The 19,605-nt window shown below is 34.7% G+C and overlaps 2 protein-coding genes across 7 annotated transcripts; both read right to left on the bottom strand.

Moving 5' to 3' along the window:
- Positions 1-364: 364 nt before the first annotated feature.
- On the bottom strand, positions 365-6,358 carry LOC124543933 (probable RNA helicase armi). Of its 4 annotated transcripts, none has more exons than XM_047122281.1 (7): positions 6,284-6,358; positions 5,833-5,900; positions 5,316-5,748; positions 4,515-4,918; positions 4,019-4,171; positions 1,279-3,534; positions 365-726 (listed from the first exon to the last, which is right to left on the bottom strand). In XM_047122281.1, the coding sequence occupies exons 3-7, from the start codon at positions 5,506-5,508 to the stop codon at positions 373-375; spliced, it is 3,360 nt and encodes a 1,119-aa protein (XP_046978237.1). In that variant the 5' UTR covers positions 5,509-5,748; positions 5,833-5,900; positions 6,284-6,358; the 3' UTR covers positions 365-372. The 4 variants fall into 4 exon arrangements, with proteins under 4 accessions (XP_046978237.1, XP_046978229.1, XP_046978221.1 ...); XM_047122273.1 differs by having other exon boundaries at positions 6,191-6,350; XM_047122265.1 differs by having other exon boundaries at positions 6,054-6,343.
- A 1,604-nt stretch (positions 6,359-7,962) lies between these two features.
- LOC124529662 (Bloom syndrome protein homolog) lies at positions 7,963-19,430 on the bottom strand. 3 transcript variants are annotated; one of them, XM_047103503.1, is made up of 20 exons: positions 19,076-19,430; positions 18,901-18,986; positions 18,753-18,781; positions 18,499-18,558; positions 18,170-18,370; positions 16,665-17,688; positions 15,735-15,890; positions 15,246-15,358; positions 14,731-14,909; positions 13,891-14,056; positions 13,527-13,651; positions 12,916-13,075; positions 12,392-12,584; positions 11,901-12,243; positions 11,093-11,227; positions 10,445-10,615; positions 10,186-10,376; positions 9,969-10,110; positions 9,321-9,421; positions 7,963-8,704 (listed from the first exon to the last, which is right to left on the bottom strand). In XM_047103503.1, exons 1-20 carry the CDS (start codon positions 19,084-19,086, stop codon positions 8,607-8,609), a joined length of 3,684 nt encoding a protein of 1,227 aa, XP_046959459.1. In that variant the 5' UTR covers positions 19,087-19,430; the 3' UTR covers positions 7,963-8,606. The 3 variants fall into 3 exon arrangements, with proteins under 3 accessions (XP_046959459.1, XP_046959469.1, XP_046959476.1); XM_047103513.1 differs by lacking the exon at positions 18,170-18,370; XM_047103520.1 differs by lacking the exons at positions 7,963-8,704; positions 9,321-9,421; positions 9,969-10,110; positions 10,186-10,376 and having other exon boundaries at positions 10,470-10,615; positions 12,388-12,584.
- Positions 19,431-19,605: the final 175 nt, after the last annotated feature.

Raw genomic sequence — 19,605 nt, 5'->3', positions numbered from 1 at the left:
TAAGTAAATTTCTACATACATTTTTATTTTAATCAAATTACAAACAATATTTTTTTACACCGAAAGTACCTATAATAGCTGGTACGAACGCGCACGCTACGTTCGTACGTAGCGTGCGCGTCCGTTAAGTAGATGAATGGATAAATACGTTCAAAACAATGTCTGGCGTGATTGATTACTTCGATAACGTAAAAAACAATCATAGTAATTAGATTAATAGATAAGGTATGCATGTTGACTAAAATTAACATTTAAGATTTTAAATGCCATTTGGGATTAATTATTTCTTTAACAGAACAATATTGAAATAGCGAATATAATATAATATAATTAAGACCCTGAGGAAAATAAAAGACATTTTCAAAAAAAAAATTAATATATATTATTCACAGTATTATCAAACTCAAAGGGCAGATCACAGCCCATGTATTTCTCTGTAGAAACTGCATTTTCTATTACTTTCTTCCACGAAGGATCCGTGGACAAAAGATGTGGATTGCAAAAAATTATCGTTGATATTTGAGCTCTTGTTAATGCGACGTTGAATCGTTTTGGATTGCCTACAAATCCTAATGCTTGTTTTGAATCTTCCTCTAGAAATGACTCAGAAGATCTCACAGTTGATATAAGAATAATTGGTCGCTCTTGGCCTTGAAAGTCTTCAACCGTACCTATTTTAGGTATAGGCAGGCCCATAGAATTGAAAAGGACTCGCAAATATTTCACCTGCAAATAATAAATAGAATATAAAATGTTATTAATAATTCAATGTTTTAAAATAAAATAAGTATATCTCTACTATCGAGCCGGGATGGTTAAACATTCGTGTATATTCACAATACATTCGGTCTCATCTCCATTAAGAGTGTTGGCAGCTGTTATCCTATCGTTTTGTCGGCCAGTAAATATATTTTAATATACTTACAGATAAAACGACAGGATAAAGTGTTGGGTAGGTCAGAATTCGAGTAGGTTTTTGTTATTAGTTACGACGCTAAACAACGTGAATACGAATTATACTTGAATACGCATATAAATGGGTTCCAGCAAATATAAGGCGTGTGTGAAGCCACAGAAAGCCCTAAAAGCTGTAACAATGTGTATGTACAGTGTGGCTGTTAAAGACTATGTCGCCCCGTGATATCGCTTAGAAATATTTCAATCTTAACGAGTTAAAATTGTATTGAAAAATATTAGTTGTATATTCAAATATCTCTATCCTCGAAATTTCATTTACATTTAGTAAAATAATAATATAATTTAAATTGTTTCAATTACCTGTGCCAAATATGGTGTTATAATACCAATTTCATCAGCCGTTATGTGTTTTTTATACAGTTTACATGCAGTTAGTGCTACCATTGCCGCCTCTTGAGGATTATACCAAGATGGGCTGTCCGCTGCTCTCACATTTTCACCCTTAATACCATACACAAACATTCCTCCTGAGCTACTATTCGATTCAAAAATTTCACAGGTCGCTTGGATAAATTTTAATGTCCATGGCTTACTTTCATCTATTTTTGCAACAAGCTTTCCGTCGTAAAACATATCACTGGGCAATTTTATGATTTCCTTCAATGATCTGTAGTTCTCATTCAGCATTGTTACAAGTCGGTTATCAAAGCCGTTTGGAAATGAATCATAATCCTTCAGGTAAGGAAATCTATCGAGTAGCCTACATAAGAAAGATTCGTCCATACTATTTTCTTTGCAGTATTTCGATAGAATAATAGGCCCTAATTGCATTGGATCACCTGCCAGAATGATTTGTCCATGTTCTTTGTGAGTAAAATTCATTGGCAACATTATTTCGGGTTCCGTAGCTTGGCCTGCTTCGTCTATTATTATATGAGTAAAGTGGCCTTTAGGTAATTTGAAATGCAAGAACATGCCAAGGCAATAACATGTGCCGATAGTAACACGATGTCTACATATGTGAATATTCTGATAATTATCTTTATATTTTGCAACCCTATTTTCACCGGATATATCAAAATGAGTACAATAAGGTTTGATTGCACTGGGTAAGCTATCAGAATCGACTAAATAATTCGCAATCATTCTAGCAACTGAACCAGTAAAGGAGCCTTTATACTGTAATAATCTTTCTGTTATTAAATTTGACGCACTGTTTGATGGCGTGGCAACCAAAATTCTACTTTCTGGAACCATAGTCAATATTTGTAGAATAGTTTCAATAACAGTTACTGTTTTTCCTGTACCTGGAGGACCGAATATAACGTAGGGCATCGGACGACATTCGCCTTTAAGTATATTTATTACAGCATTTTTTTGAATGCTGTTTAACTTTGGATTAAACCATTTTATTTTACCAAGATTCTCTTCAGGTATCTGGAGGGAATTAATTTTTATTCGAGAAGGAAACAATATATCAGGACCGAGATTAGACAAAGCCAAATTAATGGCATGGTGTGATCTTCTATATGAGGTTCGACTAAAATGGAACTCTATTGACACATCCCCACCATTGTAAGTCTCATGAAACTGTGAATTAAATTTAATCAAAACTAAATTCCCTCTTATGTTATGAATATAGCCTTCATATCGAGGTGCATGGGCATTCCTAATATCTTTTACGATAACCCTATCTCCTTTAATCAATGATGGTCTTCTTTCACTTAGCCCAGTTATTTCAATGCCCAGGTACTCATCACAATGTATTAAGAATGCTTTACTGTTATCATAAATTCTCATGTTTAAATTAGCTTGAACTTCATCCATCCATAAAAGTGTATGCCATTTGTCTATATAATTATTAATTGTTAAATTTTGCGACAGAAAGGGAAAATTCATTTCAATTTTGGCTAATAATTTATTGAAATCACTGGAGAAAATTGTTTTCTCCGAATCTCCTAAGAGGACAGCCCATATTTTATCTGGAATAGGATAATTTCCAATCCTGACATCAACAAATGATGGTAATTTACATGGCTTTACTCCAGCAATACATGGTTCAACATTGTCTCTTATTTTCTTCATTTCTTCCACTTTGTGTAATTCTTTCTTTTGGTTGTAATTGTCACTAACATCTTCACTTAGATTTTGTTTGTTTTCAATTACATTAATCTCAATAATTCGTTTCAATTGAAATCCTTTGAAGAGAAACACCAAACTCTCTTTAGATTGCCCAAAAAATTTTGGAATACATGTAATAGTGAAACTAAGTTTCTGTCCTGGGTCCAATTTTATTGATTGATTTATAAATGGTTTAACTTGTATTTGAGAGTTTCGTTTTTTGCTTAATATGATCCATTTGTTAATGACATACAACTGATTACTTCTATTTGTAATATTTAAAATTATTTTATGCACTTGTTGAAAACTTATTTGTTCAAATTTCACAGGATGTGTCATCTCTATATTCTTTTCTTCTTCTAAATCAAGACTAATTTGCTCTTCGTTTAGTATTTCATTCTGCAGCTCTCTAGTAGGTCCATTATTAACAACCATCAACTTTATAGCTCGCCATGTGCATGAACCTTGATTACTTTCTATTGCTTCTACTAAAACCTAGAATAAATATCTATTGAATTTTTAAATGTTACATTTTAATTGTTATGTTTATGTAGTATGTATATATATACTTCAAATTGTACAGTCTAGAGTAAGGAAACCTTCATCAGTTTTTTAATTCATTCCTTTACCAAGTCGTAAACTCTTAGTACCTTTTGAATCTAAACATCAAATCATACACGAAAATAGATCTTAGGTGAGGAACTTTTTCTTACCCAAACTGTACAATACATTTTATGTCCTAACTGTGTTGCACTAAGAACTGCAGAAACAATTCTTATTTGTCATATATGTACATTTCATTATACTCTTAATTGTATGTAATTATCAAGGTCATCTGTCTGTCAAATAAAACTAGCAGACAAGGCTAAAGATTGAATTTCAAATTGGATACTTCCTTATACAAATGATCAATATTTTAATTTGATATGATTCTTTCATTTACTGTCTTATAAAAAGAATATAGGAAATAATTAATTACCCTAGATCCTAGAACTGGTTGAATACCACTCAATAGAGTCCTGTTGTCAATATAAATTTGTTTGTCACATATTCCTGAAGTGCCTGACCATTCAGTAATAATTCCACTTTTGATCTTGGTTCTAATAGCATTAAAAGCAATCACTTTTAAAACCTAAAACATAAAGGATAGTGTAACATATAAATTAATGTAAGTTAATATGAGGAAATTTAAACACCACACTTAGAAATAATCTCAAAGAAACATCGTACACTATTTCTAACAATATTTTAATAAAATTGTAAACATAATGAGTATTAGTTACAATCTAGTTACAATAGTGTAGGCAGTCGGATGAGATTAAATTCAAATCAATTTTCAATGTTGTTTACACCTATAAAGATGTATCACCTCGAATGTTACCCAGATTAAATATTTTTTTTTTTTAAGTGTTTAGTGATAAGTCGATGGTGTAACTTTTTACAATAAATAAATAAATAAATAACCAACAACATACTTGTTCAGTGGAAATATTAAATGGTCTTAAAGAATCTTCTTGCACAGCACACATTATTTCCAACCAATCTCCTTCTATAGGTACAAAGGTTCCTTCGACATCATCTAGGTTGAATTTTAAATCACTTTCACTTATATAAATAAATCTATCCTGCCTTTTTGCTACATGACCAATTAACACATGCTCAACGACATTAAATTTATTCTCTTCTGCTTCTTCAACATCTCCCCAAGATAACCCAAGGTTTGCTAAAATTCTGACAATGACAATACTCTCATTGCTATCCTTATAACCTAAGTATAGGACTTTGTCATTTACATTGAATTTTAAAGTACAGTTAGATGTATCATAATAAACTGTCCCATCTATCAGAACAATATTATTCTCACAGTATGTTATAAGGCCTGAAACAATTAAACTATGTAAAAAAATTTTATAAAATTTTTGGTCACCAATATGAAAAGAAAATTTAGTTTTTAATAAATATCAAATACAATTATTAAACAAATAGAATAATTGGAGCTTGTTTCACCATGCTGTACCAAAGCAAATTGGATACACAGAATGTAGCAGAATTTTATTTTATTTAATCACATCCATCATTCAGATTTCCGTCACCATGGAGCACTGGAAGCATTATAATAAATGAATTTTAAGAACTTAAAAAACTCAATATTGCTTGCCTGGGTTTAAATCAGTTGTCGGTTGAAATGCACATTCTTAGCACTTACTTTAAAAATAAAATAAACACCATATAAATTCTGAAAAACAACTGTATTTTGTTTAATTGCAAATATTTACCTGTCTTTTTAAAACAAATTGCATCACTAGGTGTGTCTCTCTCAATATTTGTGGACACAGGTGCTTCTTTTTGGGCTTGAATATCTAATTCTAGTAGTTCATGGGCTAAGAATTTTTCTTTATCCTGATCAGTTTCACTAACATCATTACTACTGATCAGATAATTGAATAAATCTTTAATATATGAAAGCATTTTAGTAATGGAATGAGAATATTATTACTAAGCAATATACTATGTCTATTGAACAAAACCCTTGTCATAATCAAATTTCCATTCTGTGGATTTCAAATAGTCCAGTTCTTTACGTAGAGCTTGTATTCTTTTTTGATGTAGTTCTTTATGAGCATTCTTTAATGATTGTTCAAAGCTGTGTCCATGATCTCCATGACTTAAAGATTGATCAAAACTTTGTATTCGCGATTGCGGTGTACTCTGAAAATTATGAATCAATTGATAACAATATCCATGTTTCTATTCATCAATGCTTATATTAAGTAATATTTCTAAAAAAGATACCTGTGGCGTTTCTGGTTCTGATGGTGAATATCCAGATTGAGATATATTACTGGATGATGACATACCAGCTGTGTAATAATATTTGATTGTTAGTGTTACAAAAAACAAATGTTAAACAAACTAAAAACGATGAAATACTACTATTTTATTTGTTTTTGAAGAAACCTTATAAAAACTAGTAAAAAGATTCAAATTAACAAAACACAAATGAATTTATGTACCGAATCTGAAACTTCCAAGTGCTCAAAAGTCAAAACAGCAACAACAGTACCACTACCAGTTATGTATCAACAGTTGGATTCATATTTCACAGAAAAAACACTGACACTCGGTTTATGTTTATATTGTTAAAACTAACCCTCAGAAAGATTGAATTAATTGTCAAACACTGTAATCTGTACAGAATTTTTGTAGTCCAATTTTTGAAGCAAGGTTTTTCTTGTAAAAGTACCTTCTGATGTTGAGGCAATGTTATTTTCAAAACAGTACCTAACAAATTTTTACCCTTGTTCAATGTTCAGTGTGAAGTGTCCAACCCGTTATCGGTTATTCAATTTTGACAGATGGAACTAGTGATTCGGCTACGTAAAATTTTTATTATCGGTTCGATTCATTATAGCAATAAATGATTTATAATATCTATTTTCGATTTTGATTCACTTTGATTTAAAATGTGTTTTCTATGCATAATATTTCTGACTATTAAATTGAAGTAATTTAAATTTTCCGCTATTGTAACTTATAACTCAATTTTCAGGTGTAAATTGGTTCAATTTCGTAAAATATAAAACCACTTGTTTTTTGAATCAATAATAAAGTAAATTATAAGCCAAGACAAATTAAATATAATACGCCGCTTTTTGTAAAAGCATACATTTTTTAAAAATATGTACGCTTCTTTCGAAGAGAGTTCATTGATAGTATGCATTGCCAAGGCTCAATCACACTAAACACAGGGGAAGCAATTACCTGCTGATCCCTCTTATCTCCAAAACAGATTTTAAAGAGACCTGCTGGATACGGCGCCCTTACTTTATGCGCCCCTGCACCCTGTATTAAAACGAGCCTACATATGAACAAGAATGGTTTTTTGTGTTTGTTTGAACATCTGCATAAGTTTTACTGTTATGAATGCCCCAATACATAAATAACTTGCCCTTTCTTACAAGGAACAAACATGATATAGCATTGTTTACTGAAGATACCTCTTTAGTTTTCCAGTCAGTCAGAAGTCAGTTAAACCATCACGGTTTAGCGTAACTAGTCTTAGGCTAAATAATAAAATAACAAATAAACAAGAATTGTTAAGAATGTAAAAACTGATGTACTTATCAAGGAGGAATAGATAGATTGAATTTAGTCAGCTGAATTTCCTGGCCTTACTTTTGATAGCAAGTTGCAATGGGTCCTCCATGTAAACGGCTTGGCGAACAGACTTAGCTCTGCGGCATTTGTAGACATAAAGATTAGATTATTCACCGATGTTGATACGCCTGACTAAATTTATTTCAGTTAATTTCATAGTATAATGTCTTACGGTATTATGCTTTGGGGCATTTTATGCAAACCCCCTATCTATACGATATTTGTGGTACAGAAAAGGATAGGTAGAGTGATATGTTCATATATTGAGAAGCAATAGTTAATAATTTGATTTCTTTAAATATATGAACATACCTATATTATGTAATGTGATGTATGTATGCACAAAGACAAACTTGTTATTCCTGTCACTCGCCTGCATTGAGTTAGTAACTCTTTTGTGGGGGAGATACATTGACGTCATATCGACATTTTCGGGGTGGTGGACACCCCAATCCCCATACGTAACATGATTTTTATCGGACATATAGACCTCAAAATTTAATTAAAATTTATTAAAAAATAAATTTAAAAAATCTAAGTTTTACGTATGTAAATCCCGTATTGTAAAAAAATGTATAACGTCATAATGACGTCATATCGACAAATCCAGGAATCGAGTATTCGAAAACGCAACTGCGCCGAAACTTTTCGCATTAGAAAAAATTGTCAGATTCATCACAAATAAGGTACACACAAAGTGTTACATTTGTATGTGTCAAAAAAGACATGTACGGCGGGGGGGGGGGGCTATTATATAAAATAATATTAAAAGAAGTAAAAAATAAAATTTATTGTAAGTTATCAAGGCATTCATTCTGTACACATCACAATTAAATTGAACTAAAAAATGGCATAAGATTTGTACACGTTTATAAAAAGATTTCATACAACGAATCATTACAGATATTATGATACTTATCTTATATATATATAACAAATGATATACATACAATGAAATTATTAATCTTTTAAATATTCTGAAATTCATTATAAATCTATAGGTAAAAGTATAATTCTGACTAATTGAACAAGTTACAACAAACATGTATAATCAACCAGCAATCAACATGTAAATGCAAAAATATACAACTATATGTGGTCTTTGGCGTACCTACCTTCTTACGTCTGTGTCATATTTATCATTCAGTATTCGATGTTTTGCTTATTAATAACGTAATTTATTGCCGTTTATAATTTTTATCGAAACACTAGTCTGTCGATTTCATATATTTACCAAACTATCAGTTATTCAAGCAAGAACTGCTTCGTAGATAATATTACTGTTCGGAAGCAAAATAAATAGTTTGAATATACAACTGGGTTCTCACATAGTTTCATTTTATAATTGAGGCATTAAATTCATATGTTGTCCATGTTTTTTTTTATTGTCATCAAGAATCAAGAAGAGTTTACATGAAGTTTAGTCTGGATGGTAAAACTCCGGGGCGAGCCGTAGCAGCGTTCGCACGAGGCATCGGCATAGCGCCCAGTCTGCTTCCTCCGGCCACTAAAATAATTCAAAAACGAATATTCTTATTACTAATCTTTTTAAAAAAAAAAGTGAGATATCAATGTCGAAAAATAATCGCTAAGTCATATTTTATGTATTTACAGTATTCTATATATAAGGGCTTATAAATTAAAATGCATCTTATTAAAATATATATATATATATATAATAAAGCAAACGAAAAGACTGAAATTTTTAGGCGCTTTTTCGAAATGTAAACCAAGATAGAAATTTCAAAATATCTATTTCGTCCAGATAGGGATATCAGACATCGGATATCCTACCGCCAATCTTCCTAATTGGATATTCCTGATACGTAGTATTGTTGTGTTCCAGTTTAAAGAGTGAGTAAGCTAGTATAAATAACTACAGTGCACAAGCCTTGAGCCTGAACCCAAAATTTTGGTTAGGTCAGGTAATTTCTGTAGCCGCGTACCATCAACTGACTTAGGTGAGAATCCCACCCACCTATTTTTGCATGGCGGCTAATGGAAAATGGTGGTCGAAAATGTTTGACCAATAAATAATAATCAAAATAAATCTAAAAAGCAACTTTCTCGGTTTCTTTGGGCATATTTCCGTATAAACACTATAGAAGCAAACGTCGGCTCACCCGGCACGGCGCGCGCCACTCGCTCGCGCGTCTGCTTGCGCGCCCTCGAAGTGTTCAGAGCCGCTTTAGTCTTCGTGAGTGTCGAGCCCTCTCGTTTCGTTCTAAGTGCCAAATATTAACACAAACATAAATATTTTCTAAAGACACCGTGGTTAACAGAATAATATACATATATTGTAACGACAAGCGACACTAACGCATCAGTTCAATAGTTTATATTGTCTTCTGCTTAGACTGTCTCGACTTGGATACTGTTTGTTTGGTGGCTGTTTTGAAACATTGGAAAATTATATGTCTATGGTAATTTAAGTTTTTAACTTTTGTTTGTAATATTTTATAATAAATTGTTTTTGTTGTGTCGTCTAAGATATTGCACAAGAGATTTAACAAAAATGTGTCTGAATTATAGTCATCCTGCAAATCTATAATTTTGCATCTATTCTAGTTTGATTACGATTCGATTAAAGCTTTTCCATCAATGCAACCGGTAAACTAGATGAAATATTTTTGTCACAAAAATGCGAATCCTTCACATCATCAGCCCGTTTTTGTCCACTGCTGGACATAGGCCTCTCCAATCCTTAATAATCAAGACAATAATCCTTGTTAGCATATTATTCTAAATAAGAAAACTCAACAAACAATCACCTCTTCTGTACCCCGCCTTTACGCGCACCAGTTTTACGCGCTCGACGAGGCTTTGCTTTAGCCTTGGGACTCCAGGTTGGGTTCGAGGTCGACTTCTCAGCCGAATGCATCTCCAGTTCGTCCTGGTAATCCATCAGGATACCTAAAATGAAGAGATACAAAGTGATCATCGGTAAATTTGACACTCACTGTACTTCCGATTTGTTTACCAGCTCACCTAGCTTCTCGACGGAATAATCTGAAGTGATGCGCAGCAAACGGTGTCCGTACTTGTCGTAGTTGGCGCGCGTGACGTGCGGCAGCGCCAACATAGCCTCCGCAGTCTCGGGCAGGCTCTTCGCCATGGCCCGCAGCGACGCCTGCGGGAACAGCGTCGTCAGCGTCGCGCCGCGCTCCTGCGCCATCTGTCTGGAAACGGATCCTTTCAGTGGTAGCGTGATCGCATCGAGCTAACACTAGACTGGGTGTCTCGTTACCTGCAGGCTTCGACCAGATCAGCGTAGCAGCGATTTTTGAGAGTCTCCAGTCTGGCGGTGATGCCGGCGCTGGCCGCGTCGGAGGCAGCGCGTGCCGGAGCGGCGGCGGCCGCCGTCGGCTGGGATTGCGGTTGCTTATCGAACTCAATTTTCATTTCACCCGATAGCAATCTGAAGATATTGACGAATATATACTAAAAAGTATTTTTAACTATAATTTTTATAAATAAACATATACGAACGAATATATTAGTCACTTACTTGACTTCTTAGATATATAACCAAAAAATTAATGTCGATCATTTGACATGTAATTTTAGCAGTTGCAGAAGTTTAATGACAGCGAAGTTGCACGAACTTAACGAATACCAGCTTGTAAGCGAACAGTGGATTACTGGGGCCAACGATTTACAAATGTCCATGCACGACATCATTCGTGTTTTAAGTGCGCGCTTGTTTTAAGCAAGCATACTCATAAGTGATGAAAATTTGAAGCATTCTATAATATTTTACTGTGTTATAAAATAAATAAATATTCCTACAGACAAAAACAAGTATTTTCTATTTACACGATAATTCGAAAAATCTTTCATTAGAAAAATGCCATGAAAGTAGTGTATACAAAATATTTAGTGCAATATCGAGTACCTGTCTAACTCGGGTCCGGCCGTGATGTATGCGTTGGAGATGTCGTTGTTTATCTCGATGCGCTCGCGTAGTACTTTCTTGAACAGCAGTTGCCGCAGCAGACGCTGCGCGTCGCCGCGCGCCCACGTCTTGCATCTGAAAATTCATAAAATAAACTATACTTTAACATTTAGAGTAGACTTGACAGTCATCTGTGACTGCTTGTAGTGTCTTTCTTTTGTAAACGATTTTCGGGCTACTTTTGGGAACGTTGCCCTTTAGAAGATATTTGAAAATTTACCATTGAGATTAGACCCAGGACTTGAGGATTTGCAGTAGTACTACAAACAACGAGGCAGTAAAATACGTCGAGCTGAAATACGTCACGACTAAGTTGGCACCGACCCTCTAGGGAGATAGTGAGTTTCAAAAGTGTCTATTTTTTTTTATTTTTATTTTATGGTATAGGTTGGCAGACGAGCATATGGGCCACGTGATGGTAAGTGGTCACCATCACCCATAGACAATGACGCTGTAAGAAATATTAACTATTCCTTACATCGTCAATGTGCCACCAACCTTGGGAACTAAGATGTTATGTCCCTTGTGCCTGTAGTTACACTGGCTCACTCACCCTTCAAACCGGAACACAACAATACTAAGTACTGTTATTTGGCGGTAGAATAACTGATGAGTGGGTGGTACCTACCCAGACAGGCTTGCACAAAGCCCTACCACCAAGTAATAAAGTCTGTCAAAAGTTTAGTGTTTCTTGCGTCAATGGTCGACAAATGGCAACGAGTAGTTAGTAAAGTAGAATGTAGCTCACAGGCCGTGCAAGGGGTTGCCTTGCAGCTGCGCGACGCGCTGCTGCATGGAGCCGCGCAGCGCGTCGGCCAGCTGCAGCAGCGTGTAGGGGCGGCGCAGGTCCCGCACGGCGCGCGCGACGGTGACGCAGTCGCGCGTGACGTCGACGGGCGCGCGGCGCGCGGCGCGGCGGCACGTGTCGCACGGCGCGCGGCCGCGCACGCAGCGCTCGCGCGGGAAGTGCTCGCCCAGGTACGCCAGCACCTGCACGCGCCGGCACTCCGACACGTTCTCGCACATCTGCGCCATCAGCATCAGGTTGTCGAGGTGCACCTGCCGGGCTTCCTTCGTTGTGCTTCTCTCCTCTGTGAACCAATTCTCGAACCATGAGCATGAAATTATTTGTAATCATACTTCATTTATTAACCGGGGTGTACATAAAAAAAGTTCTTTTTGTCGCACTAAAAAGAAGGATAAAGATTTAATTTAATTGCTCGTGCAATGCTTACTCACTCTCCTGCATGCGCCGAATGCGGGTCACGTCGCAGTAGTTGTAGTAGAGCAGGCAGGCGGCCGGCTCGCCGTCGCGGCCGGCGCGGCCCGCCTCCTGGTAGTAGCCCTCCACCGACTTGGGCATGCTGTGGTGTATCACGAAGCGCACGTCCGCCTTGTCGATGCCCATACCGAAGGCAATCGTTGCGCAGATCTTTTAAATCGTTTTATCATATTTTAATTTAAATGATAGCATACTATGGAGATGAAACTATCGCCTTAACACACAAAATTAAAAAAACATATTTAATTTTACTGCGATACTGTCAGAGATAACGTGAGTTAAGAACCATGGCCTATCTTTTAAGCGTCGGGGCTGTATCATTGGGTAAACCAAATTTTCCCTAATATTTGTTATGCTTGGCCCCAATGTCATATCTATGATGATGATGATGTTATTTTAATGATTAACATGAACAATTATTGCAAAAAGAAAGCTATCTCGAGCAAGGTTTCCTAGGTGTAGAGACAGAGAGTGCCCGCACCACGGTATAGCGGTCTGCCAGCCAGCCCGCCTGCACGTCCTCGCGCGCGCGCGGCTGCAGGCCGGCGTGGTAGGCGGCCGCCTGCAGCCCCGCCTTGCGCAGCTCCAGCGCCAGCGCCTCGCACTCCTTGCGCCACAGGCAGTACACGATGCCCGACAACCTGCGCCACCATACAAACCGACAACTTTATTAAGACAATAAAGTTTTTTTTGCAATTGTCGGATTTTTTAGAGTTTATCTTAATGGTTTCTTCTTATGGTACGTAATACGTGATTATAGAATTATATGCAATTATATTCAGTATAAGTATAGTAAATTAAAAAAATACTCCTTTAGACACATATAATTAATTTTGATAGAAGGATATAATAATCATATTTCCAAAGATCTATATTAAAGAAAAAAAAACTTAAATGTTTTCTTTGCTAATATATAGTATGAGAGTGACTTCCGCCATTTAACGGCTATACAGTCACTGCGAAACAAACAACATTTGACGCTATAACCATTTTTCTCTAAATTAGTTTTAAAGAATGCAGTAATTCCAATCTGTTATAATTTGATGCACACGTACACAAAACTTAGACCCGAGAAATGTTAAGCAAACTTACCCTGAAAACCTCTGGCGGATAACCTTTATAATGTCCTTGTTTACGTCTTTCGGTGTCTTTTCCAGAACCTCGTAGGAGAGGTTTGGGCGGTTGAAACTGCATAGAAACCATTTGCAATTTGTCACCTGCAAATATTATTTCCAAATTTGAATTAATCGAAAACAAAATATTGTTAAATATATTAATTTTATCAGATTTTATTAAACAATAAAATAAAAACAGAGTCCCTTACACTGTACACTTGGCGATTGTGACCACTTACCATCACTTACCATAACTGTTATCACATGAGTCTCTGTATTTAGTGAACGGAGTCCACATGAGCGCACGTAGCGAGCGGCTGCAGAGGGGGGGGGGAGCGTACCTTGAGCTGGTGCAGGATGTCGGTGCGCACGCGCGGCGTGGCGGTGGCCGTGAGCGCCATGAGGCGCACGCGCGGGAAGCGGCGCCGCAGCTCGCCCAGCCGCTTGTAGTCCTTGCGGAAGTCGTGGCCCCACGTCGACACGCAGTGGGCCTCGTCCACCACGAACCTACCGGGTACGTGTTCATTTTCATACACATATTTCCCAATTCCTTCCTCCTCTACTTCCTCACAACACAGTAATAGGCTATTTGACTGGTTTTTAAAATCCATTTTATATTATTTAGTAGAGGTTAAGGGACCCAGTAAAAGTTGATTTTTTTATTTCTAGTACATATTTGCCGAAAAATATCATATTAAAAATTCCATATTTAAATAACGCGCGAAAACGATACTTGGACAATATGGCGCTGCAATGGGGTCGGTGACGTCACTTTGTTGTATTTTAATCTGTGGTACATATAGTAGAAAAGCAAGGTTTACAAGCAAGTGACTTCATCTTAAGCCCGGCCAATCAGCAGGGTTTTGTGTCACGTGACAAACGTTTGAAAAAATGCATTTTAATTTATTGATTTTTGAATAAATTAAGTATTATTTTCAAGTTTCGTTAGTAAATAATCATTTTTAAACTCATAATATACACTGATTACAATAATTCACGATTTATTTTTCGCATTGTCAAATAGCCTATTGGCTCTGTAGGAAGTATTAACCATTCCATACTTTTGCAGTTTATATACACTAGTACTATTTATTTATATACATTTTTCATATATGTTCACGTCTGCGAAAATTATAATGTGTTTCTGAGTATAGTGATAATTTTCATATTGTTATGCCCACCTTGCAATTAGGTCACGAGAATAAAGCATACTGAGTGTATTTTGAAACTTTTCCGAGCTGCTGAGCTTCTCCGGCGTCACGTAGAGGAGACGGATCGTCGGCTCCGCTAACGACAGTTGGTAGTATATTTCGTTAGCCTCGGCCGCTGATTGTTCACCGGAAAAGTACGCCGCAGAAATCTATAACGGCATTATTACATAACAACTATTACTTCAAGCAAAATAAACAAATAAAGATATTGAAATTGTTTAATAAAGATTAAGATTGTAATCTTCTAGTTATTTATATTAGGTTTTAATAATCATTGATAATAAAAAAAATAAGTTTTCTTTTTTTTTATTTATAACTTTTTTTTTAATATTTTTGTTAATAATAATAATCATTGTTACTCTCAGATTGGGTTGTCTGGAAGAGATAGCTAATTAGCCATAAGTCCAGCCATTGTACAACACTCGTAATCAACATTTATTTCTTCTTGTTCTTAATTATGCAAAAAGCTGCTATGGTATACTTACATCGAGCGAGTTTAATTTGTTGACTTGATCCAAAATCAACGATCTCAGCGGAGATACAACTACAGTCAAGCCGGGGGTCAAGATGGCAGGTAATTGGTAGCACAGCGATTTACCTGAATAATATATATGACGTTTGAAATGGAAGGTCCTATATATGATCACATAGACAAAGCTTCTTCAAAAAACGAGAAGGAAATAACTCATCACTTAGATTACTTTACTTGATGAGATCAGAATACTCAATATATAATATACGTAAAATAACAGAATCGAATATTGCAAACACGAGAGCTTGTACCGATGACATTTTGGTCTATATATGAAGGAAGTAAATAAACACAAAAAAACAATTGAAAATTTAGCCAGGGTTACAGCCATCATTGTTTAAGATTTACGCGTTCTAATAACTGGGCCATCTTGGCTTTCATATATAGTATGCTGTGACTAAATTATTATAAACGAACAAAATAGCAAAGAATCCTATCTTACCACCGCCCGTTGGCATGAGAACGAAGCAGTCATGGCCCAGCAGTGCAGCATTGATTACTTGCAGCTGGTTGGGTCTAAATGATCTAAGACCAAACTTTTCTCTTAACTTCTGCATCATAAGATCCGAGTGAGGATAGTTGAAACCGTCAAATTCACCTAAAAATAAGCAGTCACGTAAAATTTTAAAGAATGAATACAATAACAAGGGCCATAGCATCTTTGTTGCCAAAGTTGCTAGCATAAGAACGACGTAAGGTATTGTTAATATTTCTTACATCTCATTTGTCTATGGGCAGTTGTGACCACTTATCATCAGCTGCCTCAATTTTAAGTCTGCCTACTAATTTTAAATAAACGAAGAAATTTACTTGCTGGTAGGGCTTTGTGTAAGCCGGCCTGGGTAGGTACCACCCACTCATCAGATATTCTACCGCTAAACAACAGTACGCAGTATTGTTGTGTTCCGGTTTGAAGGGTGAGTGAGCAAGTGTAACTACAGGCACAAGGAACATAGCTTCTTAGTGCCCAAGGTTGGTGGCGATTTGACGATGTAAAGAATAGTTAATATTTCTTACAGCGTCATTGTCTATGGGTGATGGTGACCACTTACCATCAGGTGGCCCATACGCTAATCCGCCAACCTATTCTATAAAATAAAAAAATAAATAAAAATGTGCATAAATAAATGGATTTACATTTATACAATACTTTTAATCGGCCACAGCTTCGTTCGCCATTTAGTTCGTCGGAGAGACTTTCGAAGGAGCAACGGACAGACAGACTTACTTTTGCATTCGTAATATTAGCATTGATAGTATTGAAGTGATTAATTAATATAATCAGATTTGTAAGTTAATGACAAACTAAATAACAAAAATAGTAAAATTGTAAATAAATAAATATTTCTGATCAAATGTGATGAAAAATGACCTGTTATTCCATCATTTATCGTTCCAGGATGAAACTCGCCCATTCCTTCATATACCGCGTCATGGTCATTCTCGTTTTGATCCATTAAATTATCTTGTGATTGGTTAGCGGCGTGTTCATTCGAATCAATATTATTTTCCTCGCCAAACATATTGGGATCATACACTTGCCAGCCATCGTCGTCAATCAATATGTTTCTTCCACTCTCATCGTTATTGGAACGATTCGGTGTTGAATCATTGAGCGAAATGACATTTGTTTCATCATCGAAATCAGTTTCAAAAGACGTGTTCCTATTTATAGACGACTCCGCATCTGATGAGGGGAAACAAGATAAGGATTTGCTCAATTCCGGAGGTTGAAAGGGCACTGAACTAGCCGGTACAAAGCTGCATTTCGCCGGACCTTCTGCTTGTACCGGCTGCAACCTCTCTGAAGCGTTTTTAACTCTTTCCAATGTATTTGAAGGAATACTTGATATTGATTTTTCGCTTAGTTCTTTAAGGGCAACAGATGAAGGCCGTTTGACTACGAATTTTTTTTTAGTTCCTGTTGTTTCTGCTTCACTTTGGTTACTATAAATGTTAAGCGTCGAATCATTATGTGAGGAATTTGAATTTAACGATAAAGATCTTTTACCAATGACTTTAGATTTGATGCTTGTTTGATATTCAGAAAACGGGCTCGATGTAGACGATTTGCACTCATCGGCAATCCCCTCACTCAGCCTTAGGGCTTGCAAAGACTCATCATCGGAGATACAAAATGTTGATGAATTTTGTCTTTGTAGAATGATGCTATTAACATTTGAATTATTATTTTCATATTCGTTATGTTGCCCTTGACTTTGTATTATTGATTTTAATTTAACTTCTATTTTATTCACACTTTTGTATGTTTCATCATTATACTCGTGTAACACATCTTTTGTTAAGTCAGACAATCTCCTAAAGGCTTCACTTATTTTTTCTAACAACTGAATGTATAATATTTTACAGTCTTCTATTTCTTTGCTAGTAATATCCTTAAAAAAATATAAGAATAATATTATAACAACACAAGTGTCTAGTTTTATAGCATAAAGATAAAATGATAATCTAATTTCAGCCATTTCACAGTTAAAAAATATCTAATAGAACCATATAGTTATAGTACTATGGATTGTGGATTTCATTTATCTTTATATTCTGTATATATAAATTTTATGTATGTGTATGTGACTGAACACTTAAATGTAGTGTTAGGTAAAAATGAATTCCATTCCATTAATGCAGATAAATCCACAGGATATTGTTGTATGATAATATGTTGATGGCTTTCATGTGGACATATTTATTTATTCTTGAATTCAAAAGCATATCATTTATTTTTTAGTTTACATTCAGGGAAACAATACACAGGGCAGACTATAAACAATATGATTGGAAATCATAAACAAACAGCACTATAATTTAATTAGGGCATTTTATTAAGGAAAATAATAGGTAGATAGCAACACAACATACCAAATCATGTTTTTTCAATGCCGTATGTTCAGCAATCTTTAAAAGGAAGTCAGATACTGTTTTGTCAAAAACTTCATATGACTTAATATCCTTATCAGTGTTGTTTATTTCAACAGGGTTTGGACTCTTAGGTTCTTTAATGGCATTAATTTTTGGACTATATAAAATATCCGAAGGTGGTATACCATTATTTAATTCATCCTAAAATAAAGTTAATATTTCAGATATAAAATTTAAGATACTTTCATTCAAGCAATAAATTATCATATATCATAATATAAATAATTTAATCCCAAGAAATGTGCAAAATAATTTACTTATTTTCTTACCACATTCATTCCACTATTCATTCCTTTATCGCGCTGACAAACATTCTTCAAAAGTATGGACTAGAAAAAATAATTAAGTTTATTAATATTATACCACAAGAATTATTTAAACAACATTTGATAGTACATGCAATATAATTTTTGTAGTAACAATAACATTTTTGATAATTCGATAAAAATATTTAATGTAATAATTAAGTAAAGTTACCGCTAAAACAATAATATTTTTTATGATAATAAATTAAAATACTTACATGGTTTGTCTTTGAACTTGGTGGAGTTGCTGAAACAATAGACTTCAATTTAATACTTATATTTTAGTTTATTTTATTAGTTTTATTTTGTATAAATTAAAAATATCTTCCATTTAAGTTACCTTAAACAAAATTGCTTAATACTTACAGGTTGAATCTGAGGTTTTAGATTTCCAAACGAATTTTGGCTTTTTCAAAATACTTTGATTTCCTTCAGAAACCGGCGTACTGTGTCTATAATAAAATAAATTAATTTATTATTTAATCATATTTTATAAAGAATAAAAAACACTAATAATTCCAATTAAATAATAGTTACGAACCTCGTATCCATTATAGTTTTTGGAATATTATTTTCCACGAACTCTTCGATTATATACCTTATTAAAATATTGCTTAAGTGATACTGTCTCTCATTTTAATTTGAAATGTTTTATATACTACTGCGGTTCGGAAATATATTTGTTATAACTTATTAATGGGCATTCGGAAAATAGAACTTAAATATTGTCGGATACACTACAAATAACTCAAAAAATACAAATTATTATATGTTAAAGTCGGTGAATAATGAAGTATGTAACAAATAACAATGTTACCATAATAATATTTTATAAAACGCATTCATATTGGTTATATTTTGGTCCTTTAGGTTTAGGTGTCTCAATGATAATTATTATTCGTAATCTAAGTGTGTTTATATGACATTGTAAAAATGACAGCGCAATCTACAGTCACAAAAAGATATTGTTCTATTCTTTAAATTATTGAGATGGACAATATTAATTGGTTATTTTGAATGATTTGGAAATTAACGGAATTTTAATTGTTATTTTTATTTCCATCATATGTC

The sequence above is a fragment of the Vanessa cardui genome, chromosome 1, assembly GCF_905220365.1.
Source record: "Vanessa cardui chromosome 1, ilVanCard2.1, whole genome shotgun sequence".
Lineage (NCBI taxonomy): Eukaryota > Metazoa > Arthropoda > Insecta > Lepidoptera > Nymphalidae > Vanessa > Vanessa cardui.
This window is presented reverse-complemented; position numbering and strand designations above follow the sequence as displayed.